Below are 25,853 nucleotides of genomic sequence, written 5' to 3'. Positions count from 1 at the left end.
CAGCGTGGGCTGGATACTAGGCACCCTGCCATTTTCTTCCTCTTCTTTCAGGTTAGATCGGGTAACACATTTCCAGAAAATATAAAAAAGATTGGCACTTTTGTTTATAGCAAATTAAAGGTATTTCTGTGCATGTCCGATCTCAAGCATGCACAGAGGGACCTTAATATACAATAAAAAAGTACATGACATATGGATCCCAAGAGGCTGTAGGCTTCCCATTTAGTCTTTACTACTGCTGCAGTAAATATATAAATTTTTTAAAAAATACATTTTTTACTTTGTACTATATATTATAGTAATAAGTACAAAATCTGATGATGAGTCCTTTTTAAACCAAAACTAAACCTAGATTAATATGCTTTAAATAGGTGTTATAAGCTGGATGGCATACAATAATGCCTAATGTGTACATGCTGTAAAATACATGCACACATTGTATTATATTATTACATTAATATAATTTACCCCAATTTATATTTATGGATTATATATATTTCTATATATAATTTGATTAACACATTTACTATGAAATTTAATGGTCCACCAAAAGCTGATATTTGAATTTCTGGAATGTAACTATTCTTTAAACAATATTTAGTAACTTATCTAGTAAGCACATGTGTAATTTAAATAACACAAGGGGATAAAGTTTGCTAGCTAAAAGTAAGCAACATAAAAGATCATATATGTATGATATCATTTAGCAAATGTAAAAAATAAAAAGTTAAAAAGATAATTTTAGGCAAAAGTTAAAATGTTACATTTTTAACAATATTTTATTATTGGTCATAATATATATTTTTAATAAACTGGAAACCTTTAGGTTGATATATAAACAATAAACAGATTATTTCATAAAGTACCTTTTTAATTTGTAATTTACTCTTGCATTTTACACCAACACAAAAAAGAATAGTGTTTATATAAAAAAGTCTTTTTTTTATTTTAACTATATGTATATTTTTAAAAGTTTACATGTTAAATTAAAACATGAATTATGTTATTATGATTAAGATAGAATTACTGCACAAACAATTCACAACTGGGAGCAAAGCAAAAACAGAAATAAAAAAAAAACGTAAAACACGCATAAAAGTAAAAAATACTGTACTCCAAATATTAATTCAAAACCGTAAGTCAATTTAATGTCAGTGAAAAGAAATAGGAAAACATTTTAACTGAGCAAACTAAAATAGTATGGGGTCTTTATGGTATAGCTTTATAACTGTGCTTTATTAAAGTCATTTTAAATGTACAGATAACTGAATAATTAACACAAAGGTGCCCTTGTTGAATTCTATTTTACAATACAAACTCACAGTATATAATGTCTAAAACTCCCCAATCTTGGGCACCCCTGTAGGTAACATATGCCAAGTTTTTGTCTGTGAAACAGATTTGTCTTTTTGATTAGGTTAATGAGTTATCTTCCAGCCTTGCTATTATTAAATATGAATAATACATAAAAGCTAGCTCTCTTTTAATTATTCAGTTGGCCTCTATTGGATATGATTTTCTACATGACTGTGTGGTTAGGGAACACTTGTCGGATCTTTTAATGCATTATTATATATATATTTATATTTTTTTGTTCACAACATCATTTCCACCAGTTGCATTTCTGGGCTCATAAAGTTTGTAATTAAAAATTTGGAAAAAAGGACACAAGTCATTTAAAATAAAATAAATAAAAAATATATAAAGTTTGCTTGCATATAGATTTTTTTCAGTATTACAGTATTAAAAGGCAATCCAACACCTTAATTAAGAACAACTCTAAATATTGATCCCATCAAAAGCAATTATTTTCAACTCGGAAATAATTTAAATATTGACTTTTTAAAGCAGTTGCAGTGGCAATATTTCTCTAAAATGATAATCCTCTGTGTAATAAAACAATAGCTGCTTAAATGTTACTTCAAAAAGAAAGGTTGACTATTTCTACACAATATTTTATTCCCTATAAATAGGTCACCAAATTCATATTTCTTAATATAATCTTCTATGGAAGTTTCTTTTTCTATGTCATCAATTCATGGCACATATTGGTGTTATTGGCACAGGTTCAAAAAATTCACAGTCCTAATCCAAAAATTTGTATGGTCAGTCCTATGTTTATGAATTGCTAGTTGTCAAAATTTCGATATCTCATTTGTCTTCTATCCAAAAAAAAAAAAAAAATTGACAGAAAGAAAAAAATTTAGTCTCTTTACATTTTTATAAAAATATATTTGTCCAGTAGAGTTCAGCTCTGTGAGTCCCAGTGGTAAACAAAAATAGTAGACACCTGTTTTTATATTTTTGTTTGTTTTTTTTACAGGTTCACTAATGGAATCCTGTGAAAAGAGAAATGAGAACAAAAATATGTTATTTGGAGAAAAAGAATTATTACATATCATAGATTTTGATTAGTCAACAGTGTAAATTTTACATAAAATAAAAAAAAATATTACAATGATCCAATCATTATCTAGAGTGGGTTGGGTCAGATAGATCCACTTCAGATCTGAAATTTCATTACTTTGCTTGGTAATCCACTAAGTAAATTGTCAACCGCTACCCCTAAGGACCAATTCAAACTTTCAGTTGACCATGGCATTGTACTGGAGACTCAACCATGCTCCCAATCACTCCCATGCAAATAAATGGGAACTATTTTGTGCACATTTGCCACTGGCTGCAATGCAGTTTTGTGGCCCCACTGCACAGTTCCTGAAAGGCGAAAGTTGCTTCTGGAGGAAAATCCACACCTCAAACTTAGCTGGTTGTCAAATGCTGTGGATGACACTAAAAAAATGCATAAAGGGGTTTGGAAGTAGCAAACAATTATTGACTGCAAGTCTTAAAGCGGCCTAATATTTTTTGTTCCCCAGGGGGCCAATTATAAGATATAACCTAACCTAAGTCGTTGCCAACAGTCTGAAAAATTGGTGAATCAGGCATGTTCTTTTTTTTGTCTTTGATTGCCAATCTCTCTGCTAAAATATCTTTATAAAATATTTAATATCTGTATAAGCCTTTACACCACTACAGGCAAACTTCAAAAAATCGTTAACATTCCCTAATTGAAACATTGTACAGCTCATGCAGGCCTTACAGAACAAGAAAGTTGATGGAAGAAGATTGCTGCACAATAGAATGTTCATGTGTTGAGTTAACATGCACTGTTGCAATTTCATGTACTGCTAAATGAAACACTCAGATAGAAGTAATTACAATGAAATAGATGAGAAGGTACATTATTATAGAAAAAGTGAAATGTATATAAGTGCAGGAACTGACACGCATGATATGTCTATGCATTTGAGACTTGTCTCATGAGTCAACCTGTAGCAAGATTTATAAAATGTTATTAAATGAATGAATGAATTAATCATTACCTTGGCAGACATCATCCTAGGTGATGTTGGTGCTTGGATTTTAGAACTAGCCTATTAGCTAGCCCCTATCCAAAACCAGCACCCCTAGTGGCCATTAGGGTACTTAGATTGGATAGAAGGCTATCAAGGGTGGGGGGCTCAGCTCTAAAATTGCTTAAGCTTTTTTATCTTTAATTTTATTTAAAATGTTGCCTATATAGCAATATGAAATGAATAATTCGAATACCATTGAGGGTCGGGATTTTTTCCCACTTGTGTTGCAAAACTTTAAACATTTTGAACACTAACTTTGAGTCTAGGAGGAGTGAGGAGAAGGGGTTAGTTTTGCTTTGCTCAGGCCCCAAAACCACAGGCGTTGGAAGGAACATATTAGTCTACAGTTTTTCTATTTTTTGGCTAAAAGTAAATTTGATATCATCATTAGCATCATCCCAGAAAAATATAGGTTTCTACTGACATTGACAATTCCATAATTAGCTCAAAGAACCAATAAAACAACCAAAAGTGTGAATACATACCGCTATACCATACAGATCATTTATTTTCCTTGTGACCAAGTAAGAGCTCATATTATATTCACGAGATGCCGGCAGCCAGTCTCAAAAAGGTCCTCTTTAAGACTGGCTGCCGGCATGTCATTTCTTAACTCACCCTAAACCCCAAACAATCCTAAGAAGGAACAGCTACTCACATCCACTATTCACACCAACAAATATTTTTTTCTACCTATCTGGGACATATTAATAGGAAATAGAGGACAGTAAGGAACTGTATGCAGAGCCGACGTTAAATATGTGAGGGCCAGAATTTTTGTACCTATATTCCAGTTATCATAGCCTAACTAATTTATGTCTACGAATACCATCAAGAAGTAATTAAGAATTATCCCATCAATCTTCACTATACTTCATTAAGATTGGACATTTATGTAGGTGTAAAAGTACTCTCTTCTAACTCATTTAACAACATCCAAAATCCCAACTACAACATCATACAATATTGTGCTTTGTCTTATCAATGAATATCGCTGAATATTGTCATTTACCCACAGTCTTTAAAAGGTTCCCAGGGAGTACTTTGGCATGGATATTTCCTTAGTACCTCCATTTTATTTTTAAAGCGCAGTAATCACACTATCTATTGTTAGCGCTTTTCATCATTATGGTCTCTGCAATCCCCTGAGGAAGCCTTAATAGACGAAACGCGTCAGGAATTTGAGATAAGCCCTAAAAAATCTATTACCACTCTTCATAGGTGTAAACACTACATAATGCTACATTTATGTTTAAGGATTGATTAATGATTAGATCGGAAGTTCTATGTCTATAACAGATATTACAATAATTTTTTGATCAATAAATGTTAATCCTTTATTTGCCTTAAAAATAAACTACTCACGTTTCTCATTTCTTCTCTTTATCTAAATATTTAAAACACATTCAGAACATCCACCCTCTACAATATTTATTAGGTTCAGGACAGGATGTAAGCCCCCTCAGGGCAGAAACTTATACCGTACACCACAACAATCAATTTTTCTTATTTGTTCCATTTTGGACTGATGATTACAATGTTGAATGTGTTTTATCATCATAAATTAAAAAAAAAGAATTTATTGATTTTTCAGACCTGACCTGTGTCCTGTCCATACTTCCTTTCATATATCAAGAAACCTAATTAGCTATTCCAGTACCTATCGTTCAACTACAGATTAATTTATGTTTTACATATGAGAAATAGGAAAGAGAGTCTATAGTTTAGCATAGACAACAGAATGGGGCAGAAACCACTTAGGTTCACAAATAAATATCTGGTGCTGTCAGAAGAACGAGCACATTTCTGGGAGACTATCAGTTAGTTTTCTGTAGATCCTGCAGGATCTTTGAAGGGATAATACATGGAGAAATGTGCATGTACCACATTTTGTTTCAGCTGAAAGTGTCAACACTAGTTAAACAAGTACATAAACTGAAAAGTACAAAAGTACAAAAAAAAAAATAATCCAGACATGTGTATAGCAGACTTAATAAACTCTAAAACCTCACTAGAACACTGTACAAATCAACTAAGGTTTTACAGTGAAAGTAAATATGCGCAAAATGATTTATACCCCACAAGCCTGCCGACATGACAGGAGAGGATAACACTGAGGCGGTTCAGAAAATATTGAAGATTTTTTTTCCCAGCCGAAAGCTGAAGGGAGAATTTGACAATAGTGAAGAGTTAGAGTGTTGTTGTATTCGTAGGGAGGAAGAACTGGTAATCATTTAAGCTTAACTCTAGGCAGATATTTAAATTAAAAGTTCACCTGTTGTCAAGAATCCTCCCAGGTCCCTTTCCTGTGGACCCCTCATCAACATTTTTTAGCTGTACCATTGACTCCCTCATCCTCCCTGCAGACCAGTACTCCTTTGACATCTATGGAGTGCCACACTGTCTGCAACCTAGCCGGTAAAAAACTAGCGCCTATTAGGTGTTCACACCTGTAATGTTCTAGGTACATATGTGTTTTTTTACATTTTGGTAACTGTTTCTTAAAATAATTATGGGCATGTATATTTATATGGTGGATATCTGGTGGAGATCTCCCCCAACAAACCTTCCCAAATATTTGGGAGACAGGTTGTTGGAATAAGGCCCTTTCCCTCAACCCCTCAACCATAGAATGTCCTGCTGTTAGGGGAAACTATAGACAAAAGGAGAAGTGTCATATTACCAGTAGGTTCCCACTCAGCCATTATACGAACCACCCCAAAGGAACCTGCACAGGATTCTCCTGGCCCTCTGTCACTGCCTGGGGCCTAGGGAGGAGAGGCTCCTTAAAAGGTCAGAGGCTGTTTAGGCCTCAACAGTGTTGGTAACTTGTGCTGTGACTTTTTACCAGCTACCTTGCTATTCTGCACTGTAATTGCTACTCACCTTGACTATTGCCTGGACCTTTGATTTCACCTGCCTGCCATCTACCCTAATCATTCACTTGAACCTTCGATTACCCTGTCTGCCAACTGCCTTGACCCCTTGCCTGGACCTTGGACTACACTTGCCACTTGCCTGGACCTTGGCCTACTCCAGCCTACCACCTGCTTATTACCTAGACCTGGGATTACTTATTTCCATCTCTGACCCCTATTACTGTGGTTTCCCTCTCTCACCTGCTGTCTCCCCAATGAAGCCTCCCTCCTCCTTGGGGAGGAACACCCTAAAAGTTGCAACTTGGTGGCACATTGCAGCAAGGAGCCCAGCGACCTTTAAGGTTACAGATCCATCACCCCTAAGATATCACTTAGACTCCATGGGCAAGGTGATCCCATGCTAACTTTCTGAGAAGACCTAGCAATGAGCATGTGAATGACCATTTCCAGGGACAAAAATATGATGCCTCTATGGAACTTTACAGGATATTTATCTTATCCTGTAACTGAAAATCAAATTCAGTTATATGCAAATAGTGTTTGGCAAAGTTGTATCCTTTCTAATGAAAGTAAATGAAAAACTTTGACTGCTAATGGGAACAACACAGACTGAATTACCGAAATCACAGTCGGTGCATTTGAGGTGATGTGGCGACAGTTTATTTGAAGATTGGTGGCAACGTTATTCTCCTCTGATTCCCCCAACAGCTTTCTTCGGATCACATCAATGTGTCCTGGATATTTTGGCATCGGCAGTAAGGTGTTAAAGGTGTCAAAGCAGGTCGTTTCTCTAGGTCTGCTCTTCAGAGCAGGAGTGGAAAGGTAACCTGCATTTAGCAGAAGTTACAGGTGCTTAAAGAGGGTGGTTTTTGTAGAAATAACGGGCACTCGTTTAAGTGATATTTTAGTTTATTTTTTTATAGGGATAACAAAGGCAATTTTTTTCTTGGTGCTCCACTCATCTGCTAAAAAAACATGGAGCCCAAGACAGTCCATATGCAACAAAATAAAATGTGTGTTAAGTCTTACAGTTTCTTGAGTTGAGTGGCGATCTTGCTCTCTATGGGAAACCAGTGGTCACTTTGAAGTCTGATACTTCCTAATTGTACTTTTGTTTTGGTACACAAAAATGACCCAACACACAATGATTTTCTTAAGATTAATGCTCACTTAAAACTGAATTTCTGTCCTCTTTTCTTGTTGTATATCTCCCTAATACGTTATTCAAAATCAATAAAGCTTAATTTTATTGATGCCACCCTTGAATGTACATTTGAAGTCCTGAACACCTTTACCAATTAATAAAGAGGGGAAAGAATTTAGCAAACATCGTTGGTACCAAATCCCTGTGGGGGAAAACAGCTAGTTAGTTGTTAATCCAGGTCAGACATTCAGCTTTACCCATGATTAGGCTGGGAGAGCATTTAAGCATAGGATCTTTCCCCAATGTAACCTTAATATGTATTATCAGTGCTGATTTTCTTCAATTGATGGAGAATGCAGATCAAGGAAGGGAATTCACTGCTTGGCTTTAACATACATACTTTGTTTATAGAATATAATGTTCTAATGTGTCATATGTAGTATGTTTCCACAATATATCCTAACAGTAACATACTATAGTCCTCCAAGGACCTAACTTCTGTCCTCCTGTGAGGATCCCTGTTACAGCTACCACCTGGTACTACTACCACCATTAGGGATGAGCGAGAAGGCCTCTGCCAGTCCTACAAAAATTACCTTGAACTTCCAATGGGTCAGCAAAATTTTGGCGACCCGATTTCGCAGAACCATGGAAAGTTCAAGGAAGTTACAGGATGATTCCCACGGCTGCATTTGTTCATGAGCACAGCTGTGGGACTGACACTGACAGGAGGAGTACCACGACTGTGTTCATCAATTATTGCAGCCACTGGAATCATCCTGTGATGATTCCCACTGCTGCATTCATTCATGAGCACAGCCGCGGAAATCCTCCTGTCAGTGTGGGATCCCCGAGCACTAGAGGTTAAATGAGGACAAGTCTCCCCATTCATCACCTCTAGTGCTCTGTGATTGGCTGAGGAAAGGAAAATCCTGAGGGTTTAGCTTTCCTCAGCCAATCACGGCTGCATTCGCTCTTGAGCACAGCCACGGGACTCCTGAGTTCTTTGATAGAGAATCTCTATCCAAGAACACATATTACAGTTCTGGTAGGGCTGCAAGAGCAATCAGGGGAGTGGAGCTGTCAGCTCTGCTCCCCTGATTGCTCTTGCAGGTCCCGAAAAATTAGAATTCGATGCCATTATCTGAGAAATCTTTTCTTCCCTTCCTTCACCTGCCTGAATCTACCTTTTTTACCCTAACACATCCTACATGATTCTCATCTCATCATCAGAGGGTCCCATGTCATTTCTGCACAAAGGGCCACTGTTGGTGGCCTCTAAATAGGAGGACTGATTAACAGGCTGGGCAGAGACTGGCTTAATCCTAAGTATATTAGGCAGCAGATGAGATCTACCTGTGATGCCTATGGCTCACAATTCAGAATACAGCAGGCTGGGGTCAGGTACAAATCTCAGATCAGCTTTGATGTTGATCTGTGACAGCAGCCTAATTTTATCCTGGACACTGTACATATTTGTGTCCTAACCTGGACATTATGTATATGTCTTAACATAGACACTATATGAAGAATGTAAATGTAGCCTATATTGGGTGCCATACATGTAGCTGTGTTTTAACCTAAACACAGTATATAGTATTTAGCTGTGTCTTAAAGCCCTTATAACCTATATGGAATGTAGAGATAAGAAATCCATTCTAGGTTTGCTGGATCATCCAGGTTCTCCCATAACAGTCTGTCCTCTACAGTTTTGGAGACCTTTATTAAATCAGGGCATCAGTATGTAGAATGTCACTATCCTGGACATCATATGTAGAATTTAGCTATACACAACATGTGTGTTGACAGCTCAGACTTAATGCCAATATGGATAGGTCGCTAAAAATATACAATTTTGTCAGTTTTGTTAAAAAAATGATTGGCTATAATCAAATAAACAGGGAATAGATGTTTGTATTTTAGGACAAAGAAGATCCTGAGTTCTATACAAGATTTATTAAAGCATGTAAGAAAGCTCCTGAAGTGTCAGGGGATGCTAAAGGAACTGGCCATTCTTGCAGAGTGTCAACATCTTCCTATTACAAATACTGACAGCACAATTCCCTACCATTCATTTAATATTGATGGTTGTCACTTTTATTTCAACAGAAAGACAATCAAACGAGAAAACAAAACTCTAAAATCGAAAGTTGAAGAACCCCTATAGGCACTAAATGGATTGCACAATGCACATGTATTCTCAGAGGAACCCTTTCCGTGAAAAAGTAGCACCATGTATGTGGTCTTTCATGACGTTGAAAAAAAATTCTCATGGGTAACCATTAAATATTAGGGGCTGTATGTGACCACTTTTCATCTGCAGCAGTCCTAGTTTTGAAAAGTGGTTTCAATTATTTCCCCGACAATTACTTGAATAAGCAATGAGCTAGTGATCAATTGTTTCCCATTTGTGTTTAGTAATGTGATTCATCTCTAAAGCTAGGCACATGTGTAACAACCTGATTGTATAATCTCATTTACATTTAGCAATAACTGTCTAGTGCGTAAGCCTAACCCATTGGAATTAATGGTTTAATTAGGGCTTGATGTTACAAAGGTATTAGCATGTTCTAATTGTTCAGAGTCCTTGTTTAATTATAGATCATTAGACATTAAGGCTATGGTGCAGGTGGTGAGCTGCTGAGCAGCCCATGTCAAGGTCTAGCAACCTCTTATAAGAGATGTGGAATCATGATGTTCTACCTTGAGTATTAAGAGAAAGTCCATAGCCAATGTGAATAGAGGTATTGGTATCTCCTATTGTTTTCATTACTTTGTTGAAGATTTGGCACCCGACTTGTTTTAGGGATCCACATAACTGTCCTCAAGGGTAACAATAGATATATAAGGCAATGAGAGTACCTTAGTGGAGAGCAAGGGTTCTCTATCTGGACAGAGTGCCACTTAACAATTGGGGCTTAATGTCATGATGGGAAGGACTTAGTGTAGGCAACCTGTTATAATATGATGGCTGCCATTGCTAATCTACTTCTGAGCTTGGTATCATCTAGCTATATTCTGACACTCTGAGTTATTTATCTTCTGAAGCACTTAATCACTACTTCTTTCCTGAAGCCAACAAGAACTAAAGGAGTGAGATTATTAGTAGAAGGTCTGCAATGGCACACTGCCTCTTGACCTATGACAGGTTTTGCTCAAAACAAACAAAACATTGACTCCTTGGTGAAAAAAATGTTCCTAAATAAAGAATTTGTTGAATGTGGTCTTAGATGATAAATTGGAAACTCAAGGAAAGGCAGAAAGTAATGGTCAACAGGTTGTGGTTGACTGGTTGATCTTCAGATGTTTGCTCTATCAGAAATGTCCACCATGAAGGAAAATATAATGAAGACACCTAAAAATTAATCCACCTAATAACCTCTATGTAATGCAATCTTTTTATTGGTAGATGATTGCTATGGATGGAATTAATGAAGAGGGCAAGATTGTTATTCTAAAATGCAAAGATACTGGAGTCTATTATCTGCTACAAGTTTGATACTTTTGGGTTGTCAATGTTTTGGACTGCCTGCAACATTCCTCTGGCTTTGGATTATTAGGGTGGACTTGCTTTGTGAACATATACTAACATATAATAATATATATGACTAAATAATAACTGTGGGCCTACTAGGTAGCACCTTTCAGTGGAGGAGCAGTGGGTGGACTCGAGGTTTTACAATAATACACACTTAGGGCTTTATGTATAAAGCACAGGGATTGGAACACGAGTCACGTGACTTGGACTCGAGACTGACTAAAGTTGCCTAATAAACGACTTGCAACTTGACGCATGACTTGCTTTCTTTGCTGACAGCTGAAGGGGGCAGGGAGGAAGGCAGTGATGCTTCTCTTACACAGCACAGAGGAGAAAACTTAGAATGCAAGAAAGACGGGGAGAAAGGCGTTGTTATGGTATAGAAGGCCTTCCTCCCTATAGAACTGCCTTCCTCCCTGCTTTTCTTGCATTCCAAGTTTTCTCCTCTGACAGCTGAAGGGGGGGGGGGGGAGAAGGCTGTGTAACAGAAGCCTTACTACCTTCATTCTTCAGCTGTCAGAGGACAAATCCTTGGGCTCTGTTTCTTTATAGGGAAAATGGGCATAAATTAACTGACTTGAATTGGGACTCTACTTGGAAAAATTATTGGTGACTTGAGACTTGACTTGGGATTTGGTGTCAATGACTTGGGACTCGACTTGGACTTGAAGGGTGATGACTTAGTCCAACCTCTGATAAAGCAGAGAATCAAACATTCCCTCATGCATTCCCTGGTAGTTAATCGTCCAGGTCCATGTGTTTTCATGACAGGAATTGACTCTCCACCAGAGATTATTTGAGATAATGTCAGATTGCCTATTTTATAAAGAGAGCCCATAGGGACAATTTTCCAGCAGAAAAGTGGCACTAATTTTAGAGCAAGATGTTGTGGAAGGGTCTCTTTAAAATTGCTCCAAATGGGGTGGCACACTGCCTGGCAATATCATGCAACATTGCTTTGGAATGGGAGCTTCCATTTTTAGGGTTCTGTTCCTCAGATAATCACATCTGTCTGTTCCCTACTATGAGATAAAACACATATACACTGGTAGAACTCAGAAAGGAGTAATAGGGTTAATTTACTACAATAATTTTGGCCAGTATTTCCTAATCAGGGTACCTCAAGAGGTTGCTAGGGGGTCCTTGAGCAATTAGTGCTTCTTGGATCATTTACCACTGACACCAAAGATCATTTTGTAAGTATGGCATTTCAGTAAGGATGACATTCTTCCCACTAGCTAGCATTGTAACAGGCATTTCTCTCAACGACCACTAAGCCAATGTATTGTGAGCTGTGGATATTGGTATTATTGTCAGGGGTTCCCTAAGACCTAAAAAATATTTGAAGTGTTTCCTCGTTTTAAAAAGCTTGAAGAAGTCATTCTTAGGCTGTTCAACTAGCTAAGTGAATTATTCCCTTGCAAAAAATACATACTTTGCTCAGTGATTGAGGCAAACTTTGCTGACCTTTTTGTGCAAGAAATGTGATGACAAATACATGAAGGAGTCAGCAAAGCTTACCCTGAGTCACTAAGCTAAGGGAAATTTCACTTGAAAGAAGAAAATTCATTTTGCCAAGTGAATAGTCTTTTGGTCCTTTCAATTCCTATAAAAAATCTGGCATTGCTCCGGTAAGATGACAAAAACACTGCGTGACTGCAGAACTACACTTTTCATCAGCCAGTCACAGAAGAAAATGTTAAAGCAACCTTAATATTTGAAATTATTATTTTAGATCCTGAAAAAAAACTTTTCAGAATCAGAACCCTGAATTTGTAAACATATAAAACATATCTGAAATGCACTATAAACATTCAAAGGGCTAAAACCAGGACCACACTGACTTTTGTACTGATTTTACAACTAAGTGAGGCTGGCAGCAAGGCAAATAGGCATAGGGCCTGCATGATAGGGTGCGAGGGCAGCCCCAATAGGTGGTTAAAGGGTTAACTAGTGGTAAGGAGAGCTTGGGGTGGGGTTAGCTAAGGGTCGGGTCAGAAGTAAAAGCAGAGGGGAATAGAAGGATTAAATAGGACAGTTTTGCAGAAGAAAAAATTTCCACCCTCCCTCCCTGTGGTTAGGTAGTGGCGGTTGGGGTTTAGGAAGGTAAGAGTCCTCGTGGTAATTTTGGAAGGGGCAACCCAGCAGTAGGGTGCCCCCTTTATGATTGTTACAGTGTAGGGCCCCTGAGGCGGTGCTGGGTGGTTAGGGGCCAGTGTGATATATTGGAAGTATATGTGGTTGATGCGGAACTTTCCTAGGCCTGCAGCCTGGTTGGGTAAATTTAGTGCAGGTTGATTGACAGGTTTAATGGGGAATTGTATTGGTATATTAATGTTGTATGTTATGTTAATGGATATGTTAATTTGGTTTTTAAATGCTTATTTTATGTTATGTTAAGTATGTAATTTATGTTTGAACTGTTTTTACTTATCTGTTATTTATTTATTTGATAATAAATGGCTGTTTGTCGGCCATTTTAAAGTCCAGTTACATTTCCGAGTGTTTTGGGGGGAAGAGGGATCGTTGGTAGGTGGGAGGTGGTACCTGAGGGGGCTAAAGGTCTGCGCTACCTTGGTCAAGTCCATTATATGACATTACTACTTTATACATTTTTAAATCCTAAACAAAAAACCCTAAACACTTGTATATAAAATCTTGTTTTTTGCTTTTATTTTATTTTTAGTTTTTTTTGCTGTGATACTCACTTTACAGTAAGGAGACACAAGCCTTGTGTAGTATATCAGCACAATATAAATACACAGTAATATTAAATATATATTAGCCTTAAAAATGTAGGTTATATTTTCATATTGTTTTCTTGAAGACTGCACTGAGCACTGCAATATATTAGATTGAAGCTAAATTTAGGCTTCCTTTCAAGAGACACACTTGTACTCCCACAGCCCCAAAAAATGCACTGCTCGAGTCCTAGGAAGACTGCAGTAAGACACTTCAAAGGTCATTTTCTTCTGATCACTTTGCATTCAGCCAGCTAAGGTATAAATCAACCATGACTAGTGCTAAAAATGTATTGTCCTACTTGACTCTGAATAAGCGAATCACTGGTGAAAATTCTATTTCAAAAGAAAATGCAGCTGCTTGACCTGCCAGCTTGAGTGTTCTGTTAATCAAAAGGACTATGGCTGAAAATAGCCACTGATTGACTTTGATTGTTGAAATAGCCACTGACTGACAAGTTTAAAACAAAAAAAAGACCTAAACCCCTAATTAAAAAGTAGATAGACAAAAAAGTAAAACAAAGAAAATCTTTAAATGACTATAGTATATTATAAAAAAACAAAAAGTATATAAAAATACAAAATACTACATATATATATATATATATATATATATATATATATATATATATATATATATTCTTTATTTTTAAACAAGTTATTGCAACTTGCTCTGTAGATTATGTCTGCAGCCTATTTTTGCTAGTGGTTAGTATACACATAAGTTATATTACTTGAAAATTAGTCTATGCATGGTAGAGATAAGGACAGAGTTGCATTACTTGAGGGATAAACTTAAATGCAGCAATCATTATCAGATAACATATTTTGTGACTGTCATTTTTATAGCCTATAGGAAATAATATATTTTCATGTTTTCTAAATTGGCTTTAGATTGATGGTGTTTTATATTTATTCTTTATTATTATTCATAACATTTTATTGATGAATTGGGTAAATTAATGATATTTCACATTTCTATTTCTTAAACCCTAACTATAGCAAGCAGGTCATAGTCACTGCACTGTATTTTCACCCAAGTTAACTTTACTGCTAGGCTACTTAGGGAATTTAACAGGTCACTTCATCTCACTCCCCCTATGTCCAACCACTGCCAACCCACTTCCTTCTGCTTTGTTATTAGACAAGCAAAGGAGAAGCAGAAGACTGATGAGGTTGTCTTTCTGTTACTTTGTTCTCCCTCTACTAGAAAGTTTCTTGTTAGCACATCTCCAACTCAACCACATGTTATTTTGCTGTTTCTCCCTTCTACAACCAGAGCTTTTGCTAAAGTAAAGTTCATTGCAAAAGGCTGATACAAAGTCAAACATAAGGTTTTACACTGCTTACGTTTAAAGAAATGCTTAATAATAATGTATTTATGAATACAGAGATGCATTTGTTTTGTCTTTTATATCTGGTTGGAGTTTTGCCAAACAACACACAATGTAATCTCCTTATTCACATGTCACTAATAATCACTAATAATGTTACTAGGACAGGAAATGAGGTGAACTCCTCCTTAGTCAAAGTGACTGCTGCTGTGAGCCCAGTGTTAGTTTTAGTGTTAGTGTTATTATTTCCCAAACTCAATTTTTGCTTGCAGCCTTAAAGTACAAGAAAAAGGCTACAATGGAAAGAGAAAAATAAACAAAATAGGCATGCCACCAATCTTCCTGTTCAACCAATTATATTCTACATACAATCATAATCAAGTATAAACTCTTCTCTGACACAGTAAAAAACACAACGAATTATATAAACAAGCTATCCTTGGTCCACACAATGGATTTTCCTTCACAAAAACAAGGTTGAACACAAAAAATGGTAACACCTCACCCTGAGCTACAATATATAAGTATCATATTTTAAACAGCATTAAGGTAACATCAAAACTAAAAAGAAAAAAGATTTCTTTAGTGAAAAGATCCTATTGCTTATGCTTTCAGATTTTTAGATATTCATTCAATATGAATTTGGAAAACAAAAATAGGAATGGTGGACAAAGCTAAATGTAGGTAACTCAGAAGCCTTCAAAGCAGTAGGAGTCTGACTCCCCTGAATATGACCTCATTTATGTATTTTTTTTTGTTTCTTGTTGGGAAGACGTGGGGATAATAATAGATCAGCTGACAGCTCTCATCAAGTTTACCTAATTTACTGTATATATGGCTTGGTCTGTTGGCGCATTAGTTCCTATATGGAGTGGTTTCTCTCTTGGACTGAGATGGGGCATGAAAATAGGTTAGCCTTTCCTAGCTGCCCTGAAATGTACTTAATTTACTTATATATGAATTAGATGTTCTTATTGATCAGAGGTGGGGCATGAAGATAACATAAAGAAGGGCTTTCCAGGTATACAAAATGTTGGAAGAGACAAAAATTTATATCAATATGACTTGTCTATAAGGACAACTCTGCCTCCCGGAAAGTAGATTACAAACATCAATGTTAACACAGATAAAGACCTTAAAACAACCATCAATTGATTACTGAACAGAGACAATGATTAATCTTTCATGACTTGATGCCTGAGGATTATTAACACATTGGCCAGTTTGACCACATGGTAGTATCCCAAACCGATTTAATATTGCTTCGGGAGGGGGCAGGGATCTGAGATAACAATCTCAAGCTTGGGACAATGATAAACTTTGTGACTTCTTGATCAAGACTTTATCAATGATCGATCAACAATTTGAATTGCTCTGGACTTGCAAAGGGGTAAGGTTCAAGGAGAGATAACCCTGGCTTTGAAAATGTGTCACGTGTTAGGTATAGAGTAAGGTATAGAGCTAGACCATTTCCTTCTCCCATCCCTTTTGCCATGTACACTTTACCTTTTCTCCCTTTCCTGTAGATAATAAATATATATATCCTAATCTGTGAATAAGCCATTCCCTTTTTGTAAGATCCAGTGGTCATTCATTGAAACTAAGACACAGAGCACATTCTACACACTGCTCTCCAGAAATGAATATCATTTACCTATATATGTTCTGGTTTGTATAGTTTCCCCTTTAGGGCGGATCTAATGCATGAAAATAAACAATTCATTAATATACCAAGACCCCCTGACAATGAGTTCATAGATAGATCAGGCTTCACTTGTATAAGCAGCTCACTAGACAGAATGAAGACTCTACAAGACAGTATTACCCTGACTGGTCTTCTTTAAACTGATACATGTAATAGTGGACCTTGTGTGTAACCAGTGATAGGCTTTGGCTGAAGATGCATACAATTTTGTATGACTTATCTACATTAGTGCTCCCAAAGCAGAGGACTTCGCTGCATGACATTCATAGATCATGGCTCTCATGTTTGATTGCTCTATTGGTTCCCCCCTTTTAAGACTTTTAATGTGGAAATAGTAAGAATAGATTGTGGTTAGGCTGATGACCAAGGCAGAAGGCAGACAAATATACAGCAAACACCAAATGCATACCAAGCCTCACAAAGACCAGATATCAGGTAAATTGTAAATTGGTAAGACCAGAGGATAGTGAGGATGAAGGCCAAGGCAGGTGGCACACAAACAAAAAGAAAGAACAGATGACTACCAGAGCTCACATTGACCAAGCAGTGGTATAGTCCATCAAACAGAATTTGCAAAAGCTGGTGAATTAGCAGGCACACTGAGGAGTACCCATGCTTTAATCTTTATTTTTGGTTGTCCTTGGCAATAAATCCAGAAAATCACCTCACCAAATTTCAAGACAACAGGCAACTTTTTAACTTTTCTTATTAGGAATCTGGTCCTGCCTCCTTCCATATACTGAGATTCCCTGTTGGTTAATGAGGCCACTAATCACATTCAAAAACCAATAGGAAGCTGGGAGGAGGCAAGGCAAGATTTTGCTTCAAAGAAAAAGTCAATATTTGTAAATAAGTTAGGCTGTCTATATCTCTGGATGTACTGATTTTTTGATATGCCAGTTTCACTAAAAAAAACTCTGCTTCCAGATTTGCCCCAGTTAAATTTTCCAACCTCTTTGATGGGTTTACTTCAAAATAAAATCCACCAAACCAACACTCAAATAAAAATCTTCCTTAAATTTAAGATCAGCTTCTCTACAAAAAGTAGAAGGGGGTGGGATGGAATTAACTTCTTTTAAAACTTTGTAACATTTTCAAAATCAATATTTGCTTTTCAACACAGTATAATATAAAAAGCTGTACATACGAAATAACAAGTATAATTAAATATATCAATATTACATAATACACAAACATGAAAATCAATATAGCTAAGAACACCTAAAGAAAACAAATGTGTTATCCGGTTAAAAATTTCTCTATATCATAAAATACACATTTACTCCTCACTTATACACTAATAAGGTAGCCATTATGTGATCTAGACCAATCTGCAGCCTGTTCATTTGATAGAGGTTAACAACACAGGGGCATAAGGTTTTTTTATATGGATAAAGGACAATGGGACCTGTTTTTTTAAGCTCTGGAAAAGATTGAAGAGATTTGTCAAATAAAAGCAAATGATTTTTAAGAAAACCATTCCAGATTTGCTGGATAACTCAGATTCTTACACGATAGTCTATCTTCTCCAGTCTTGAAGAGCTTTAGTAAAACAGAGCTATATCTAGGAAGAGAAAGTAGACTTTACTCATTTAAGCCAAAACTCAGATTCATAACTCAATTTTGATGTCAAGGCACATGACAAGTATATGAAGCAACTACAGGATTAATGTTACCAACACACCAAGAGATGGCCACCTTAAATTGAACCTAAATTTTTGATTTTAGAAGTAAAAGCCCTTTTAACAGTAGATACCACAATATGCCTTCAAATGACTTTAGTATCCAGAAAGTCTGTTTGTGACTCTTTTTGATCCAGATTATTTTTGGCACCAGGACTTGAATTCCCTGGTTTGATGGCTCAGTTCCACCAATTTCCATCCTCCTGTCTGGACGAATGGCCATTGTCAGAACTAGCCATAGAGTCAAAGAAATTAAAGTCTTGGTATTAGACTGGAACCAAATGTTGAAGAAGCACAGAAATAAAATATTTCTGAGTAGTTGATGAAACAACAGGCATCTTGTCTACTCACTGGAAGCATTTTTATTCTAAATTTTAGGTGTAAAGTGTGATGTAAAATTTAAATAAAAGAAAGGATAAGTAGATGGAACCTGATATTCTGCATGGGTTTATTCCCATGCCATAATATGTAATTGGTGGGCTATTTTTAGGTATTTTAACACCTGGCACCTGGTGGCTTCCATCTATAGAACAGCTTGCAAATCAAGATGCCAGGAAAGTTAGAGGGCCAAGTTAGAGCAGATATAATGGAGTAAAAATCTACAATCTGACTTTTTAGGCCAATACCAAACCCATATCTTTAGAAAAGAAAAACACAATTTTATTATTATTAACATTAAAAGCAGGCGTTAATCCATATACATAAAACACAATAAAATCATAATTACAGACATTAATCTCTCCTTACAGGGTATCCCTATTTCTTACAAAATAGAATCCGCAATCAACCTTTTTGTTTAACCCTATTATATGCCTTTTTCAGAATGGTTTTCTTATATCATCTTTCAAATATCCTCTTTTTCAAATCTCTAGCCACTATCTTAAAATCTTCCTCCTCTGAACAAATTCTTCTTATTGTAAGATATTGAGAAAATGGTATACTTTTCTTAAGCAATTCAGGATGAGCACTTTTGGCGGATAGTAATGTGTTTCCCATAGTGGGTTTGCGGTAGAGCTTAGTTGCTAAGGATAAATAAAGATTAATCAAAATTTCAAGGAACGATATTGATGTTCTACTGTACTGTAAAGTGAAACTTAGATTATTTTTCAGAAACGTAGGTATTTTTCTGAATTCTTTCAAAAAACTAAAAATTTTTCAGATCCATGCCAGATGATAAGCACGTCATCTATGTACTTCCGCCACAATAAAATGTGGTGGCGGTACATAGAGAGGGTCTCATCTGACAATAATTCTCTTTCCAATACCCCCAGGTACAGGTTGGCATATGTTGGGGCACAGCATGTCCCATTGCCACACCCTGTACCTGGAGGACAACAACAATAAATGAGAGAGTTGCCTCAAATACTAACATCAGGTACATTGCTATATATGACTGTTAAAACTATGTATTTCTCTGTGTCATACATGTGAATTGTTTCTACATATATTCTATGATTAATGAATCATGAATCATGATTAATGAAACTATGAATAATTCTATGATTACTCTAGATTTTTCTATTTCTAGATTTTCTCTCCTCTCTCCTGAAGAAGCGGATATTTTCACGAAACGCGTAGAGAATTACCTCAGAGGGCACCCCACTCAAAGGGATACTTTGTAAGGAGAGATTAATGTCTGTACTTATGATTTTGTGTTTTATGTAAATGGATTAACTCCTGCTTTTATTGTTATTATAAAAAAAAAATTTTGTTTTTTCTAAATATATGCGTTTGGCGTTGGCCTAAAAAGTCCCATTGTAAAAAATTGGTGTTCTTCACTGTAGATTTTAGTTCTGTGTTCCAAAAGGGACGTGGCCCTCTTAAGATAATTTTCAAAGGTGGATGTCCCTTTAATTTAGGTATAATGGAGTGTCTTTGGAACTACCAGTTATCACACTTTTTCAAAAAGAATGAGCAACATTAATAAACAGAAAACAAGCTGAGGTAATCATTGGTCCAGTTCACAAATGGCCACTTCCCATAATAGACTTACTTCAAAGGCAAATATTCTTTTACAAAACAGTCAACATCTGTGTGGTGCAATTTGTATGTAAAAATAAAAACGTTCTGGAAAAAAAACTAAAAAGAAAAAAAAAGTACGTACCAGTAAACTGAAACATGGCGTCTGCCCTGCCCTCAGGAAGAAAAACAGACTTCAGCCAGTCAGCAGGAGATTTCAAACCATTTCTCAGACACAAAGGCCACAGGAATTAGGTGCCGATCAGAGGAAGTAGGTCTGCAGCGAGCAGAAAAGAGGGCTTGCGCGTGCTGGTACGTAACACAAAACAAGCAAGCCTAGTCAGGCCTGCTGCAAAAAATAGCTAATTAAAAGAAACATGCTCTAAACCAATGCTTTATTGATATGCTGGCCTCTTTGTATGCAAATATCATAGGAAAGGATTAAAGTGAATGATTATATTATTGCATTTTAATAAAATGTTTGTATTTTGGTACTACAGTCTTTACTTTCTAAAGGCACATACAGAAACTTTTTTGTTTTATTATAATGTGATTCTGTTGCTTTTGTTGTTAGCCATTTTTAGGACCAGGGGGTTATCAAGGTAAGTAGACTGCTCTCAAATAAGCATGGGGCCCAGGACACACTTGGGAACCTAGGATATAGACATCAACTCAACAAAGTTGAGTCAAGTTTACCCAAATGGTAGCTCAGTGAGAAAGTAAAGTATTTTTATTGAAATGCCAATGGATTTTTTTGGATTTAACATTTCCCCATTCTCCAGAGCTCAAAGGATTGTCAGGGTGATGCAGGACTTTGTACATGAGAACTGGGGCAACTGTGTGCTAGGATGATGCAACTAGCTGAGTGGGGGCTTAAGTAAAGAGTGCAGGCTTAGATTGGAGGACTGGCATCTGGTGCGCACTGGCACTGGACCAGTTGCACTATACATACACTATTAACAGTAAGGTTGACAACTGAAAGACTTCTGTCCCGATAAAGGAAAAATGGACATTGGCGGCCTGTTTTATTAAAGCTCTCCAAGACTGGGGAAGATAGGCTATCATATATTTGTACCACCTATTACGCCCACTATCACAAATACAACAGTTTTCAAACTTTTTTGAGCCCTAAAAAAAGGGGCATGTGAAATCCCCAAAACCTGTTTATTCACCATAGATTATTTGCTAACTGACCTATCATTTGAGCAGTCCAAATTTTGAAATTATTTTTCACAGATAAGATTTAAATATAAAGTGGAATTATCAGTGAAAAAAACATTTACCTTTACACATGCACAGTAAAATGAGCATGTTTTGTTTTTACATTAGAGGAAAGACCGTTCTCTGCATGTCCGAGATTGGTTATGCGCAGGAGCAGTCTGCAGACTCCTGGGTGACATATGTAAAAGCTCTTCTGACTTTAGCTTGATTTTTACATTTCCTGTTATTGCATTCTTTGCAAAGTGAACTTTCACTTCATTTTCCAAGCCTAAGGAATACACCCTTTCAAAGTGATAATTCACTTCGCTAAGTCCACTGACTCCTTAAGTATAAGACTCACAAGCTCGCATGGTTTAGTTCACAAAACAGTTACCTGCAATAACAAATAAATAATATAAAAAAATTAAACCGGTTAAAATAATATTGTCTAACCTTTGCAAAATCAATACTAATTAATTCAATTACTAATAATTCAAATATTTCTAAACACTTAAATGTCTAAGCTTGATGATAAATACATTTTCAGTTAAGTGTAACATTTTATATATTGAGTTTTGTGAATCAGTTTTAGAATTTTAAACATCTCTCACTTCAGTATGGGCAGAACTATGTCCTGTGTTCTACTGATCCGGGAGCAGGGTCCAGTCCCAAAGCTGTGTTTTCTGATTTTACAGCACTGACTGAACAGCCTTTTTGGCTGCATTTTTTCTACAGTATTTTTTTTTTTATTAATTGTTTTTTTTTTACTTAGTCTGATACTTCAAGTTGGGTGTTAGGTGTTGTATGTTATCTGAAGCCTTACAGTTGCATCTTTCAACTCTTCCAGCTCCTGAGAGTGGAAAACTGAGTAGAACCCTCAAAGATTCTTATATTCCTAATAACTATAGGCTGGCTTTTTCAGAAGGTGGTCAGCATTGGCATCCCTCGATGCTTTCTCTACAGTATCCTTTATTTCTAGTCCCAGCCCTAGTTAAGACTTTGTGGATTAGTGCACACATGATATAAAACTTGCCCGCTATGAACATCTCAGGCGAGAATCTAACATGCATATGGCTATCGCCGGACATTGTTCATGGATTTGTCCTGGTGTTTCATGACCTTTTAACATGGGGGAACCCTATGAAATAACTCTCAGGTCCTCAGGGAACTCCTACCATGGTGGTCAGGAGGAAGAATGCCTCTTACATTGCTGGCCATTGGGAAGGCTGTCATCTTTATTTACAGCCAAAAAGATCATTGGTATCTGTTAAATTGACCCCAGAATCAAAAACTGCTGAAGGAACCCCTAGCAACTTCTGAAAAAACCATGGGTGAGAAAACACAGATCTGTCCTGACGGATCCATGGAAGTCCCACGCAGAATGACTGCTGTACAAGTCAGTGAAAAAAGGAAACAGCAGGGTGCCGCTTGCTCCTTTTTCCCGCTCCCCTCTTCAACAGAATGGTGCTGTGTGTACAGTGCATATTCGTCATTTGTTATTTTGTCCATGGAAATGATCAAGAAAGATTATTTCCAGCGCCAAAATTGCATGTGTGCTCGTAACCCTAGTCTTAATTTTTATCCCAGTAGACCAATGCTTTCAAAATATCAAAGGCTGTAAAGGCTGTAAACCTTCACTGGAAACAACTAAAACTCAATATTTTGAAAGAATGTCTGCTTGCTTTGGCTATATAGTGGACTTTGGGCCTGGTGTATTAAAGCTCTCCAAGACTGGAGAAGACCATCATGGAACCATCATAGAAGAACCTGGGTTTTCTCCAACCTTGGAGAGCCCTATAACAAAACTGTAAAACTTTTGGCTTCAGCTTCCCTACAGAAGTCTCAATAACGACTTTTGTTTTTGACAGCCTAGACCTTTAATATAGTCATGTACTAATTTGGAACTCATAATTATTTTCATGTTAAAAACCTATGATCAAATGTAAATGTCAATGTCTTCAACCACAAATGACTGAGTAAATTAAATGTTATTGTATGTTGAATGTCTGTTCTTTCACAGCCTTGGACTTTTAAAAGGACTTGCTCAAACCGAAAGATTGTTTTTTCTCCCAATCTGTTCGAAGAATTATCTGCTGTCACTTTATGCTAAAATGAACACGAGAGAAAGTTGGAAGCATATGTCAAGTCACTCAAGTGCATTTGGAATGTATTTATAGGTAAAAAGGCATATAAAATGCAATCAAGAACATTACTGAAGGTCCACTAAACTTAAAATACACGACGACTTATATAATAGAACGGGTAATATTATTTAAAAATTCACAATGCACACATGAAGGCTTTTTATGCTTTGATAGAATAGAACATGTTTCTTTCTTTTACATTTTGTTGGTGAGCAAAGTTAGCAAACTCTGACAAAATGGGAAAAATTATGGATCAAAGGCTTTGCTATACGTTTGTATACAGACTTTCAAACCTGACCTGTTTTCATAACAACACAGATGCATTGATTTCAGTTGTTACTTGTTATTTTACCAGATCAAATGCAAAGATTATCTTTTCGTGGTTTACAAATAAAGTTAATTAATAATTGTCTTTTTGGCAGATTTATTAGATTGTAATTTGGTTAATAACGGCTGGCAAAGCTAGAAAATAGCCACATGGATGGAAAGCCTCAGAGGGGACAATTTTTCATGCAGTCCAAAGTAAAGTTGATTAAACTAATAAGATTCATATAAATATAATATTTGTAACAAAGCACAAGAGTTCAGTCAAAATCTATTCAAAGATAAATTTTCCAGAAATTCAATATCTTATAGGTTTGGGTTTAGCAGGAGTTGTGCAGATGTTAAAGTAGCTCTTCTGCTAACCACTCACCAACATTTACATTGATGGCAACTCTCTTTATTGACTGTCTGTCAATATTAATGGCAAAATCAGATTATTTGATCAGTTTCTCAGTCATTTGTGATTGTTCCACTTAAATATATTAATTGTTTTTGCCAATACATTGTCAAAAGAACATACAAGATTGGAGAAGCTTTCAGGGATCAAGCCTGTGATTGATTAATGGTATAGAGGTCAAATTTATTTAAAAAAATTTAACTTAAGTTAAATAACTAAAGGTAAATATTTAGGCTACTGCAGGCCCAATATCAAATACTAACTTAACGCTTGTAATGCTCTCATCTTGCTATTAATGCATAAATTGGTGGATTTAATCTATAATATTTAAAATATCATTAAATTACATGTCTGCTTGTAAGCAATCTTTATAACTATTTTTGGTGTTCAATAAAGTTTGTGATTTAACTAAAACTACGTGTAGGTCCAATAATGCCTCGTTGATGTGATATCTTATAGTCTCTTTAGCTAATATTTGGCGAGTCTTTAGTCAGTCTTTAAAACCTGACCGTCCATTGTTGGTATCTAATGTCACCCTCTCTGCTCTGATTTTTATTAACCCACCTGGCCAACAGCAAAGTCATCCCAGGTGACAATGGACAGTCACCTCCCTGCCCCCAGTCTGTAATGGAGACAGTAAAGGAGGAGCAACAGATCAATGAGGTCACTTGTCATTTCTCGGTTTCTCCTTTTTGAATATTCCTTGCCCAAATGCTTGCATTTAGCTCACCTGTTTGGCTCTTACTGTTTCCCTGCCCATTAGAGTATTGCAGTTAAATGTACCCTAAACAAGTTACAATCAGCAATTTATACCTGTTGCATGCAAATATATGTATTTTGTGTTTGAATATAGGTATATAAAAATAATAATATGTCTTTTTAAAATACTTATTTTTATTTTTTGTTCTTCCCATTTCTTTCTTGCACAACAACAGATAGAAAACATTTTATTCTGTTCTAGTAATCCTTAAACCACGTTTCTTATATATAGCCTGTATAATATGAGCAAAGCAAAGACCCTGAAAAATGGACCCAGGGTCAGGTAGATGGAAAGCAAATTTCTGAATCACAATAATGTAAATTACTTGTTTAAATGCAGTTAAGACCCTTGATTGCACATTGTGTTTAAATGTTTGTAAAACTGAATGTGTTTTAATAGTCAGAAATTACAGATGTTCTGTATGGCCTTACAAAGGTCTGATTTACCAAAAAAGACACTTGGAAAATGTTAATGAACTATGAGTAACGATTGTTTTCAAAGATCTTTGGCTTCAACATTCATCAATTGTCAGAGGCCAATCGTCCATTAAAGCATTTGTTTAGTGCAAAACAAAAAAGCAATGACTTTTTTCAACTAATGCAATACATTAATGGATAAAGTAACAGTGAA

The 25,853-nt window shown here is 36.1% G+C and overlaps 1 protein-coding gene across 5 annotated transcripts in view; it reads right to left on the bottom strand.

Moving 5' to 3' along the window:
* Positions 1-1,208: 1,208 nt before the first annotated feature.
* Positions 1,209-25,853, bottom strand: part of AJAP1 (adherens junctions associated protein 1) — a 146,415-nt gene continuing 121,770 nt past the window's right edge. For 3 of the 5 annotated variants that reach the window (XM_072426198.1, XM_072426199.1, XM_072426195.1), the window contains 2 exons: positions 20,544-20,675; positions 1,209-2,339 (listed from right to left, as the gene is read on the bottom strand). In XM_072426198.1, coding sequence (XP_072282299.1) covers positions 20,603-20,675 — 73 coding nt within the window. In that variant the 3' untranslated portion in view covers positions 1,209-2,339; positions 20,544-20,602. Of the gene's footprint in view, positions 2,340-20,543; positions 20,708-25,853 lie in introns of all 5 variants that reach the window. The other 2 variants (XM_072426196.1, XM_072426197.1) reach the window with 2 other exon arrangements.

This window comes from Pyxicephalus adspersus, chromosome 11 (assembly GCF_032062135.1).
Source record: "Pyxicephalus adspersus chromosome 11, UCB_Pads_2.0, whole genome shotgun sequence".
NCBI lineage: Eukaryota > Metazoa > Chordata > Amphibia > Anura > Pyxicephalidae > Pyxicephalus > Pyxicephalus adspersus.
This window is presented reverse-complemented; position numbering and strand designations above follow the sequence as displayed.